This window comes from Ischnura elegans, chromosome 1 (assembly GCF_921293095.1).
Source record: "Ischnura elegans chromosome 1, ioIscEleg1.1, whole genome shotgun sequence".
In the NCBI taxonomy this organism is placed as follows: domain Eukaryota; kingdom Metazoa; phylum Arthropoda; class Insecta; order Odonata; family Coenagrionidae; genus Ischnura; species Ischnura elegans.
Window position 1 is genome coordinate 78,595,116 of NC_060246.1, and position 11,476 is coordinate 78,606,591.

General features: G+C 36.7%; 1 protein-coding gene and 1 long non-coding RNA gene across 3 annotated transcripts; both read left to right on the forward strand.

Moving 5' to 3' along the window:
• Positions 1–1,758: 1,758 nt before the first annotated feature.
• On the forward strand, positions 1,759–3,124 carry LOC124163887 (neuferricin). 2 transcript variants are annotated; one of them, XM_046541004.1, is made up of 5 exons: positions 1,759–2,033; positions 2,124–2,354; positions 2,448–2,588; positions 2,663–2,849; positions 2,929–3,124. In XM_046541004.1, exons 1-5 carry the CDS (start codon positions 2,012–2,014, stop codon positions 3,116–3,118), a joined length of 771 nt encoding a protein of 256 aa, XP_046396960.1. In that variant the 5' UTR covers positions 1,759–2,011; the 3' UTR covers positions 3,119–3,124. The 2 variants fall into 2 exon arrangements, with proteins under 2 accessions (XP_046396960.1, XP_046396954.1); XM_046540998.1 differs by having other exon boundaries at positions 1,759–2,354.
• Positions 3,125–6,796: 3,672 nt separating this feature from the next.
• On the forward strand, positions 6,797–10,908 carry LOC124163900. Its single transcript, XR_006865874.1, has 2 exons — positions 6,797–7,871; positions 10,495–10,908. It is a non-coding gene; the product is annotated as an uncharacterized LOC124163900 (long non-coding RNA).
• The last annotated feature ends 568 nt before the right edge of the window (positions 10,909–11,476 follow it).

The following is an 11,476-nucleotide window of genomic DNA, read 5'->3' on the forward strand; positions in this document are numbered from 1 at the left end:
TATATATTCGGCATTCGTTCACTTTTTTAGGAAAATCTCTTACGAAAATGTACAGCTTTTGTCTCCCGGGTCAAGAAACGTCCAGGCACATATTGAGTACATAGTCTTTAGTAGAGAAAAGATAAATAAAAATGGTCCAATTTTCAACAGCCAAATATTGTAGTTGCTGCTTCGATTTAAATGTATTTGATATTTTTTAGGGCTTCTTCTGCACTGTTATCTTCAATTAATAAAATTAGCAATGTCAAATGTTAAATAAGGTCATCCTTCAAGACCAAAATGCTGTTTTTTCTTGGATTCTGAGTGGTTTGCCATTTATGCAAGAACATGTTTAGTAATTCTTTGATAGCAGAGCATGTTGATCAATGTTGTCTTTACCTTCCTCCAGTAGCAAAACACTTCAATTTTGTCCAAAACAGTAGGGTAAATATTCTAATGATAAATTGTTGAAAATTGAAACCAATTTGGATGGTTGAATTTTACTTTCCACAACTAAAATGCTATTTTAAATCGTTGATGAGGAAAGTAATTCTACTTTTTCAGTCAAAATTCCTCTCAAAAACTGCAGCCTAAGTGTTAACAACCTACATTCAATGCTTATGAATCAAGGATAAAAAGAAATTTCAGGGGGTTTCACATGATAGTGAAGAAGGTCTTACCTCAGTAATAATATTGTGGTTAAAACAGAAACATTAATTTGCCGAACAACTCATGCCACTAAATTTGTGAGCATGAAACATACATAACCTATAACTTTAAAGTTCAGAAAATAGTGGAATATATTTATAAAGATTTTTGTGTTGTGTGAAAGCAACTAAATTGACCAAGAGATAAACATCGAAGGATAGGGAAAGTCCTACACATATTCAATGATCTCCATTTGCCAAGGCCATAGCCAGAAATACTTTTCAGGGGGTAAGGGATTATCATCTTGAGAGAATGAATTTTAGGGGGATCAGTTTATAAAGGGGTAATTTGATAAGACGATCTCCCAAAAATTTCGAAGTCAGAACCCTTAGAGCTTCCAGTTGCTAGCTACGGCTTAGCCATCTACTTGAAAGAATAAGAACAGGCATTACAAAAGATTGTACCCATTGAATTATTAAGAAGGACTGGTGAAGCTAACAGCTTTTTTAGTGGACCCCAAAGATAACCTGTTTTGTAATCTTGCTTCAAGTTATTTTTTTATGAAGTTCTTTAAAAACAGCCGTCATATTCATGAACGGAAATGTAGAGTAAATTCCATCCATAAGTACCTTGCACTGACTTGTCACTTGTGCCACAACGTGCACGTGTTTAGCGGTAGTTTAGTCAGTACAGTTTAACTGGCTACAGAAAATAAGCAGATCCTGTTCAAATCAGGGCCAATAAAATGATTTTTTCACAATGAATCTCTTCCCATCAAGAGTTTGTAATTGCATCATTCCCGGATATATAAATTCATGTTAGCTTGAAAATTTCAATTAAGTACGAAAAAATACTTTAACTGATTTGCAAACTTCCTCATAAATGGTCTCCTATTATAAATTTATACTAATCTCAATCAACTAATTTTGTTCATAAAGAAACGATAGTACGTATTACACTTAATTTTAGAACGCGGTGCCAATTGCACTCCTCTAAACTTCTTTCCCCGAAATTACAATAAGATTGCATCATATTAATGTAGCTTGTCTGGATCATCTAAATGTAAAGTCTTGATCGAAGGCAAATTTACATTCATATTTAGCGGCAAGTTCGGCCGGTGACGCATCAACGATTCTTATTTGTCACACAGCAGAGATGTTTTTTTTAGAAATCATTGCCCGAGTTTGTCAACATTGACCGGTCCATCCATGAATTTGTAAACAGTAACACGTGATCATAGTTATCTCTACACATTAAGAGCTAGACCATTTGTTCTGAGAGGTGGTGCATTCGTTTTAACCGGTTCAGTATAAATTTCGCACGCCTTCAACTCCGTTTTCTCTATCGTTATATATAGCAGGGGATCATTCCGTAGAATTTAGCGATGTCTTGTTTTAAATTCATTGGTCTATCATCGATAGCCGTGATTGTCTTAGCTTTTTATCTCCATGAATATAATAGTGGTATTCTGGCTTACTTGTCAGCTCATTTTCCAGTGGTATCCCGCCTGATTCACGGCTTTTATTTAACTGGGAAATCGAAGGATGGAATTCCTCTCTCAAATTCTAAAACAGAGAAGACAGTACTTCTGTCTTCCGAAGAATTGAAGAAGTATGGTGGCAGTGGAAGGAATGGGAAGCTGTATTTGAGCATATTGGGCAAAATATTTGACGTCACCAAGGGGAAGAAGCACTATGGCGAGGGAGGTGGTTATAGTTTTTTTACGGGTAAATTTTGAGATAACTTAAGATAAATTTCGAACGAATGGTGCTTTATATTGGGAGTGAAATCTTTATAATGGAAGGTACTTCGAATTTTAGGTAGAGATGCATCCAGAGCATATGTGACCGGAGACTTCACAGAAACTGGCCTCATCGATGAGGTATTGGATTTGACCCCTCAACAGTTGAAAGGATTGCAAGGGTGGCTTGAATTCTACATCAAGGAGTATAAATATGTTGGTGAGTCGACATGTTGGTCGCCCAAGACTTTGCGACCCAGTCTGTGGTACTTACTTCAAATTTACGTTTTACAGGAAAGTTGATCGGGCGTTATTATGACCCGATGGGCCGCAAAACGGAGTATCTCCAACAGGTGGAGGAAATTATTAAAGAAGCTCAAAGAAAGGAGAGGGAAAATGACGCAGAAAAGAGAAAATACCCTCCATGCAATACTGAGTGGAGTGCCAGCAAAGGGAGCAGGGTTTGGTGCTCTAATAAGAGGTCTGTATTTACTCTTGGCACTCACATCAGTGTTCCGTACAGTTGTTTGAATCGTTAATTTGACTTTCCTCCATTCCAGTGGTGGGATTTTGAGAGACTGGGTTGGTGTTCCTAGGAAGCTTTATGTTGTGGGCTCATCTACACCTCGCTGTGTCTGTGTTAGACATCCTAGTGAAAAACATTTGGATGGGCCTTCGTTGAGTGACCCACAACTTGAAGAATATCCAGGATGTCATAAGGATTCTATTAGCTGCTCAATAAAAACTTGAACTCGATTCATCCACTTCTATCAATAATACCCTGAAACCAGCTATGTGCTGAACATTTACTCAGACAGAATTGACTTTGGAGGCATGAAATAGAACCTGGCATAGGTGTAGCTAAAGAGGGATAAGGCGGGGCCTGCCTGCTCTGTAAAGGATGTTGTTGGTTTGTTTCATTCATAACCTGCTGGACTGAGCAAGATATAAAGACCCTTTGTTACCCCAGTGCAGGGGCCTAGTATGAATCTAACCAAGATTTCTGAAAAAATCATGTTATTGCCATGATTTGTTTTAACCATCTGTGATACTGCACAAATGAATTCAAATGCTTACTGTTAATTGGATTAAGTTACTAGAAAATCAAGTATTTTATTCTATTATTGATAAAAATGTGTACATATAATAAAAGTAGTACTTGATTTATACTATAGTGTATGTTAAGTTAATAGAAGCTTTCATTACAATAAAATTCCATTAAGCTATGGCCTAAATTACAATTGTAAATAACATCATAGTACATTGAAATGATCCACAGATACAAATGAAGTTAATAAAAATTGACTTGGCAATTATTACAACACCGACAGAAATTGCCAATCACCAAATAAATAAGTAAATATAAATAACTTTCGGTACACCTTCAGTTACCACTAGGTCCGTCACGGGAACCTATGAAGCGCCATCAATTAAAAATCTTGTACGCAAACAGCGGCTGTAGAATCCTTGGTATTTCACTGAATGACCATGGCACTTTTCTAGAAAAAAAGGCAATATATTTTTTAGGCAGCAAGAATGACTAAAAACTATAAGACTTCTATCGTAAGTGATAACAATCTTTGTTTGACTATGCCATCCAGTTTTAAAAGAACAAAGAAACCCTGGGGTCGGAAGTGATAAATCATTCAATGATTCAAACATGGCATTAATACACTAGATACCAATATCTGCAGAACACCATACTCAATCGGTTTATCAAGCACGAAAGACTATGAAGATGAGGTAATTTATCACACATATAAGGCAGAATTCTTATCTGCTTTGGGGTACATATATGTACTAGGCATACTTAAATTCCCCAGTTTTCAGAAATGACATCACATTTCTTGACTCTTTGTAAGCCTCACCATCGGAACATAACTAGAACCATTGGTACAGCTGAAGGCTGATCATGTACCTTTATAAACCTAACTGAAGAAATAATTAGGGACAGGCAAAACATACGACAATATCATTTGTTCTTAAAATATTATTTAATAATGCTAATTAATAAATATTTTATCGCATTAATAATGTATGCAATGTAACACATCAAAATTGAAGCTCTTCATTGATGCATTTCATCCTCCATCCGACGGCTGAATTAATTCCTCCAGCTTTCCTGTCGATGCAATGATTCTCTAAGCTTAGCTCAAATGCAATGAGGTGGTCAGTTATATGCATATCACTATTTTTATACTAAATGAAGTTCCTGCTACATTCTAGCTTCCACTCTTATTGTAAGTAGGACTGAAAAAGGGTCCCCTTTGCTTTGCTGACACCCCAAGCAAAAGAAAAAATCTACCTATTCATTAATCCAGTGCAGAGTACACATTTTCCCAAACAATTCATTCCACGTCACACCTATGGGATTTTTTGGTAAACCAATTTCCATGGACCCATCTTTCACCAAAAATTGAAAGTATTAAGTAGATAGTAAATATTAAGGCCAAGACTCAATCATGAAATTTATTTTAGATACCTATTCTGGTGGAGTTAGGTCAAATTGCAATTCAAGAATAGGTACAACCTCAGCACACACCATATGTACTAACTAAAGTACATCTTCAGGATGTACACGCTAACTGGAATGTACTTGTGTACAACAAAGCGCTTTTACACTGATGGAGTTAGGTCATTTCATTTCGAGTTAGGTCATTGGTTTCATCCATGAACAAAAAACCCAAAGAAATTATTTAGTGTGGCCTTGTGCTGAAAGATATACATAAATTATAAGGACAAAAATAGTGCTTTGCATATATAACTGACCATTTCATTACATCAAAGTTTTGCTTCACATTTGTAAATTCACACTTGCCAGGTAGTCATTATAGTAAAAAATAAGGTGATTTGTTTTCTATGTTGGCCTTATAAACATACATGAATTATGCTTAAAACCATTTTCAGCCTAAAAAAGTAACCAAGGATGATAAAATAGAAATTTTAGAACAAACGATATGGTCATAAATTAAGCCTGCACCTCCCATATACCTATAGTTCAGCTGATACACCTCCGTAGTAAGCCTTCAGCTGTGCCAGCCGTGTTTTGATTGTGACGTTTGCTCAGGGTCGAAAAACATGATGTCATTTCTGGAAACTGAGGAAATTAATGACTGATGAAAAAGGTGCCTTCTAACCAACACAAGCCTTCTGAAATAAGTAAAGTGCTTGACTGGGTGAAAGAGAGAAAGTTTGTACTCTCCTCCTACACTGCATTAGCTCACATGAACAAAACACCTTTAGTGGTAAGAGAAAGAAAAATAGAGGTAGTAGAGGAGCTGAGGTAGAAGCCAGAGGTTTTGGCTGCACTGCTAAAATTACAATATAAAACTCATCCATGGTCTTCATAGCTATGAAAATGATGGAATAATTTCGATGAAACCATTGGGAGCTGAAAATCTTTTTCAAATAGTAACTGCAGATCATGTTTACCAGCCAAGAGAGAAAATCCCAGATTTTCCAGAATACTTTAAATCTTCATCAGGTTTTCATGAGAAGGAAGTAAATAAAAAGTAAGGGAACAGCAGACCGAGCATATTACAGAGTGCATTTAAGAAGACTTAATAATTGAGTAAACGGGAGAGTAATACAGCTAGTTCATACCTCGAGAAAATGGCAAGATCAGAGTAGATCTCAAGCAACGCGTTTCTTTCCTAGACTCATGAATTAAATCATTTACTTTAATTACTATACTTGTCATATTAATGAACGACCATCTCCATTTACAGGCTGGTTAAAGGCCGAAAAGAAACATATTAAACGAAAAGCTTAATTGAAATGTATTATTTGTGAAATTCTTGACGATATTGTAAATAAAGGCAGTTAGCTGATTATGCATGTGAAGCTCCAATTAGATTTATATCATTTGATAATATTGTGTATACACCTAGTTCATGGAAAGCTATAACTAAAACTCTAAAATTTATACCATTCACTCCACTTCTTTCGGAGTGGAAGGAAAATGCGATGCTCAAAGCAAAGATCTTTTAGTGGACAATAACATCGCCGAAAAAACTATGATATGACGATGGAACATCATTGAATGATTGCCAGGCATCTTCGCTTGAAGCACAGTGAGAACTGATATGGCGAAAAAAAATTCAAATGGATATGTATGGAATGGAATCCGGAAAAACTAGATAAAAAACAATACAGAAACATAGCAAAGATTTTTAAGAATGACATAGGGGTGAGGACTGAAGTCGACAATTAGGTTACTCATATTTATACTACGATCAAATGAATAATTGCAACGTTTTTTTATACATCGGGAAGACTGAGTCAGAACATTAGAATTCCTATTTAGGGAAACCAAATTACCTTTCATCCGATCCCACCCAAGTCTTCTTTATACTCGAAGTAATCCGATGCATACATCTAGCTTCCACCCAACTCGCTATTGTCCGTTTCCAGATTTGCCAGGATACTGTCAAGGGTTTCACTTTTACTTCCCCCTCTTTTTAGTTTCCACTTTGAAGTAAGTAACTTAGATTTAGCTTTTCGGGTCCTTTGTTTGGCTTTGCTAATAACTCCTGGGGTAGGGAAAGTGATTGTTCTCTTTATCTTCTTTATTCCAACACTTATTATCGAACCATTCTTGTGCCTCAGAGGCTCCTCATAAATTGTCTCGAGTAGGCATTTAAATGACTGCCCGCCAGAGCTTCCCTTACTCGTGTATAATGAAGCCAAATCTTCCAAAGATTCTGTTACTCCATCAAGGCAATTCACCGAGAATTTTTTTGGAACAAGTTTGCACCGCCTTTTACCATTCACAGCAGGTGGAGTAGGGGGTCTGTTCCGTAAAACCCTTCCATTTTGGTTTGTAGGCACTTCATTAGCAACAGCAATTACACAATTTTCCGCATGGGAAGAATTATCGACAACCGATTCTTCCATCTCACTCTCTTCAATCTGCAACGATTCCATACGGATGGGGAGTTCGTACATGGATGGTATGGAAAAATTAACTTTCATTGGAAACCAGCGGTCCCGAATTCGAATCCCTCGCACGTTAGTAACCGATGATTTAAAGGAATGTCAATGTTGACGACTCGAACATGATATCAACACTTCACAATTACCTTTAACCGTGACAAGATTACAATGACGAATAATTTTTAAATCGAAACAAATAACCAACGTGTTTATCGTGTCAGTTCCAGTTTTCCCCGGAGGTGCCACTGGTACGCAAGGCGCGCTAATTCTGTTTCTCTTGTCCACAAATAATCGTCAGTGTGCGACCTCGAACCACTCTTACTTGGGTAATTGCGACATCCTACATTGGATGTACAGAACATGAATTTATGAGCTTTGCGAGGTATAGGTATTCTGAAAGTTTATTGTCTGTAATTTATTTGGGCGGTGTGAATCACGGTGCTGGCATTTTTGGCACTGGGACCCTGGCACGGTGCTGGAAATTGGCTGCTGCCCTTTCTTGGAAACCCCAAAGGACTTCGTGACTTCCTCATAAATATCAATTCGTCTGTGACTTTGATTGAGTAAGGTAACTAAGCTAAGCAGTATATATTTCATTTAGTGCATGTGTTGCTGGCCGTCTGTTGACTCATTCAGTGTATATTTTATAACGGGTTCGTCTCATTGTTATGGTACGTGATGGCATTTCATTGGGATCATCATGAACAAAGTTCTTCTTATTCACAATTTGGTTCACAATAATTTTGTCTTTTTTGGTTATAAATATTGCCGATAAGGTCTTCATACCTTACTTTTCTTATCTAATTAAAGAGTTTTATTTTGTAATAATGTTCTTCACTTTGTTTTATATTGATTGGAGATGTTAAGCGTCGTGCACTTTATATACAGGATTTGGGAGATTAAAGAAGCTTGGGGGATATGCGATGTGGAATGAAACTCAAATGGCTGTATGATATCTTCCAATGCTTGTCCACCTTACAAAAATTAATCACTTGTGTTGGCGTGCAGGAAAGGGGTGAGTTTCACTACAGCAACCAAACCCCAGCCTGTAAACCAGAATAGCCAAACTACTTATAAACACATGTGCCCAGTGGTGCAGTGAAGGGGGGTTTTAGGGGATAAACCCCCCCCCCCAGTGCTTGAAGAAATTTTTAAGTTTAATCCATTTCACTTAATAATATTACTTAAGGATCAATGAAATATCCCTCAGAAAGCCGTAAAACTCACCATTTTGAGCCATTTATCTGAAAAATTTTCCATGGGAGGGCTCTCGCATCTCCCTTTTATCCTGGCAGGTATTCCACACCCTCACACATCCCAGCGTTTGTTGTGCCTGAAACCCGCCTGGCCTAAATTCCTTGCTGCGCCCCTGTAAACACCCACTACAGGCGGTCAGGCATACAAACAACCAAAACAAGATCGTGAAATCAACAGTGGAATAACATATAAAACATCAATAATTTAAATGGATTTAAAGAAACTATGACAGACAATCTAGTTAAAAAAACACAAATTCAAGAAACTTATTAATTCCACTTGCTGACAAGTGACCAAAGCTAATGGTATGTAAAACTTCCATTATACCTTCAAGTTAGCTAAGGGGAAATGATAGAAATGGTACCCTAGAAATGACATTTAAAACAGTCAACTCTAAAATTACATTCTGTACAAAAGAGTACACCATTTGACAAAATTGATACGTACAACAAATCCAGAATTTATAAAATTTCTTGCTCCTCTTGGGACGGTTTTTACATAGGGCAAACATGTAGAAACAAAACCAAGTTTGGAACATATCTCCCATTTCAGATATATCAGGCCAGAAAAATCTAGCTTTTCTCAACTTGTACTCGATACAGGACTTGAAACTTCATAATATATTGAAAACAACACTCAACCACTTACAAGACTCTAATGAGAGTCTCTTCATAGAAAAATTGTCAACAATGGCCATGAACCTATCCCACAGTTTATTTTCCATTTTGAAATAAGTTATTTTCAATCAATCCATCATTCAAATTCTTCAACAGCTAAATTTTAAATTTGATGGTTATTTCCCTGAAATCCCAATATTTTTGAAATTTTTTTCACGATTCTCGATCTCATGATCTTGTCTAGGTTGCTTGTATGTATGCCTTAGTGGGTGAGTGCATGTGCTTATGAGTAGTTTTGCTATTCTGGTTTACAGGCTGGGGTTTGGTTGCTGTAGTGAAACTCACCCAGGGGCTTTCCTGCACGCCAACACAAGTGATTAATTTTTGTAAGGTCGACAAGCATTGGAAGATATCATGCAGTCATTTGAGTTTCATTCCACATCACATCTTTGAGGGCATAGAGCTCATTTCCCCCATTTTGGATTTGGAGATATGGATTTGAGAATGTTTGACATTTATTTCACCACTAGTATTTATCCACTTTCTTTTTGGTCTCAAATTAGACTCGTTGGATCAAAAAATGTGTTCTGATTTTCAATATTGCAATATACCTAGTTTGTGGACTTAAGAGCATTAACTGAAAACATGTTCGATAAAATGAGGATATAAGACAATCCCATGTGAACTTATGATGCTCTTATCCAGTATTCTCAGGGTATCCATATATACAGGCGGAGAGGGCACATGCCCCAGGCAGCAGATTTCAGGAGAGGCTGCAATACCCTGTGCCCTGGGTGTTTTAATAAGCCAATCCTACCCCATGCATGAGCCCACGCTAGTTTTCTGGGCTAATCACTGTCTGAATTTTCATGGACAATGTTGTCATGGAATCTATACCAATGTTCATTTTGCTTTCCCTTGTTACCTTATATTAATTTATCATTAAGTAATTACTCTCTGGTATTATCAAAGTCAGCTAAAAATGTGTTTAGTCATTCGTGCCACCACTTAAATATTTTATACTCTTATCTTTGTATAAACTCTCAATTTAGTTATGTATATGTACCATTTTGCTATTCCATTTTTATTTTCTTCAGCTCTCTAACATTTTGTACCATTTTGAATGAATCATTTTTGGATTTGAAAAAATAAAGTAAAAATTCATTAAAATACAAGTCATTTATGTTATCTTTCTCTATGCTTAGATCATCACATATGATTTTCCCTAGAAATCCAGTGCTGGTTATTAATTGAGAGTTCATACCTTTTGTTGAGTTTTGTTGGGTATGAAATCATAAAGCAATGTTTATTGTGTAGGAAACAAGAATGATTCGACGGAATCCAACTAGGATTGTGCTGAAGCTGGAAGATCTCCAGGACTATGAAGTGATGAGGAGAGAGCAAGAGTGTAAAAAACAGGCCATTACACCTCAGTTACAAACTATGAAGACGAAGCAGGAAATAATACATGAAAGGATTGGATATGTGCCTCAGCAAAGACAGTCATGATAGATTCTTTTCAGTCCACTTGAAAATTTATAACTTCCAGATTCCATGGCCTCCAAAGTATATAGTTGGCATAACTGCCATTCCTTGACCAAATGAAGTTATTCTGCTGTTTAAGCTCTTGGATTTTGTATTTAATTGTGTCTCTTTTCCTAAGGATTTTGTTTAAACTGTCTTTTTTATAAAATATTTGGTCTGATGAAATAAATCTTAATTTATTCATTGCTTTGGAAATCTGTTTATGAAAAGCTATCACCTGGACTCACATTTGAGTGACCTAACTGCATAACCTGGATTCGTAACTGTGTTTGTTAGATAGATACTGCATGCATAGTTGTACGACCTGCTGCCAAGATTCCAGTCAAATTAAAGGAATTCTTCTTGGGTTTTCCACTGTTTGAGATTCTCCATGACTAATGATTCAATTTTCAACTCTGGTGTTGTCCTCAGGGCAGATTATTGTCGAGCTGAGGATTCCACTCTCCTGATATACCCTTGCCTGGAGGTCTGGTGCCATGCGATTAGCCACCTCAGTAGCTTGTTGACTACCTATCTGGTAATACGTTGGCCATGGATCAATGCTATCCTTTCCACCAATTCTCTTTCCACTATTTCATATAGCTGGAGTCCATTCTTCTTTTTTTCGTAACCATGTCTCTACACACCTGTAGAATTGTGATCATTGCCTTAACAGGGCATTGCTTCCATACTTTCTTATCCTGCAATATAACTTCAAACCGTTGAACAAGTTCACATTTGGGTTTTATATATCATATTTCATATGTTCATATTT

What these genes read in the sequence shown, in the direction of transcription:
- LOC124163887 (XM_046540998.1), top strand. Translation starts at nt 2,012, where the DNA reads ATGTCTTGTTTTAAATTCATTGGTCTATCATCGATAGCCGTGATTGTC. An exon ending in TGGTTATAGTTTTTTTACGG is followed by an intron (nt 2,355 to 2,447) that starts GTAAATTTTGAG and finishes TTCGAATTTTAG; the next exon opens with GTAGAGATGCATCCAGAGCA. An exon ending in GTTTGGTGCTCTAATAAGAG is followed by an intron (nt 2,850 to 2,928) that starts GTCTGTATTTAC and finishes CCTCCATTCCAG; the next exon opens with TGGTGGGATTTTGAGAGACT.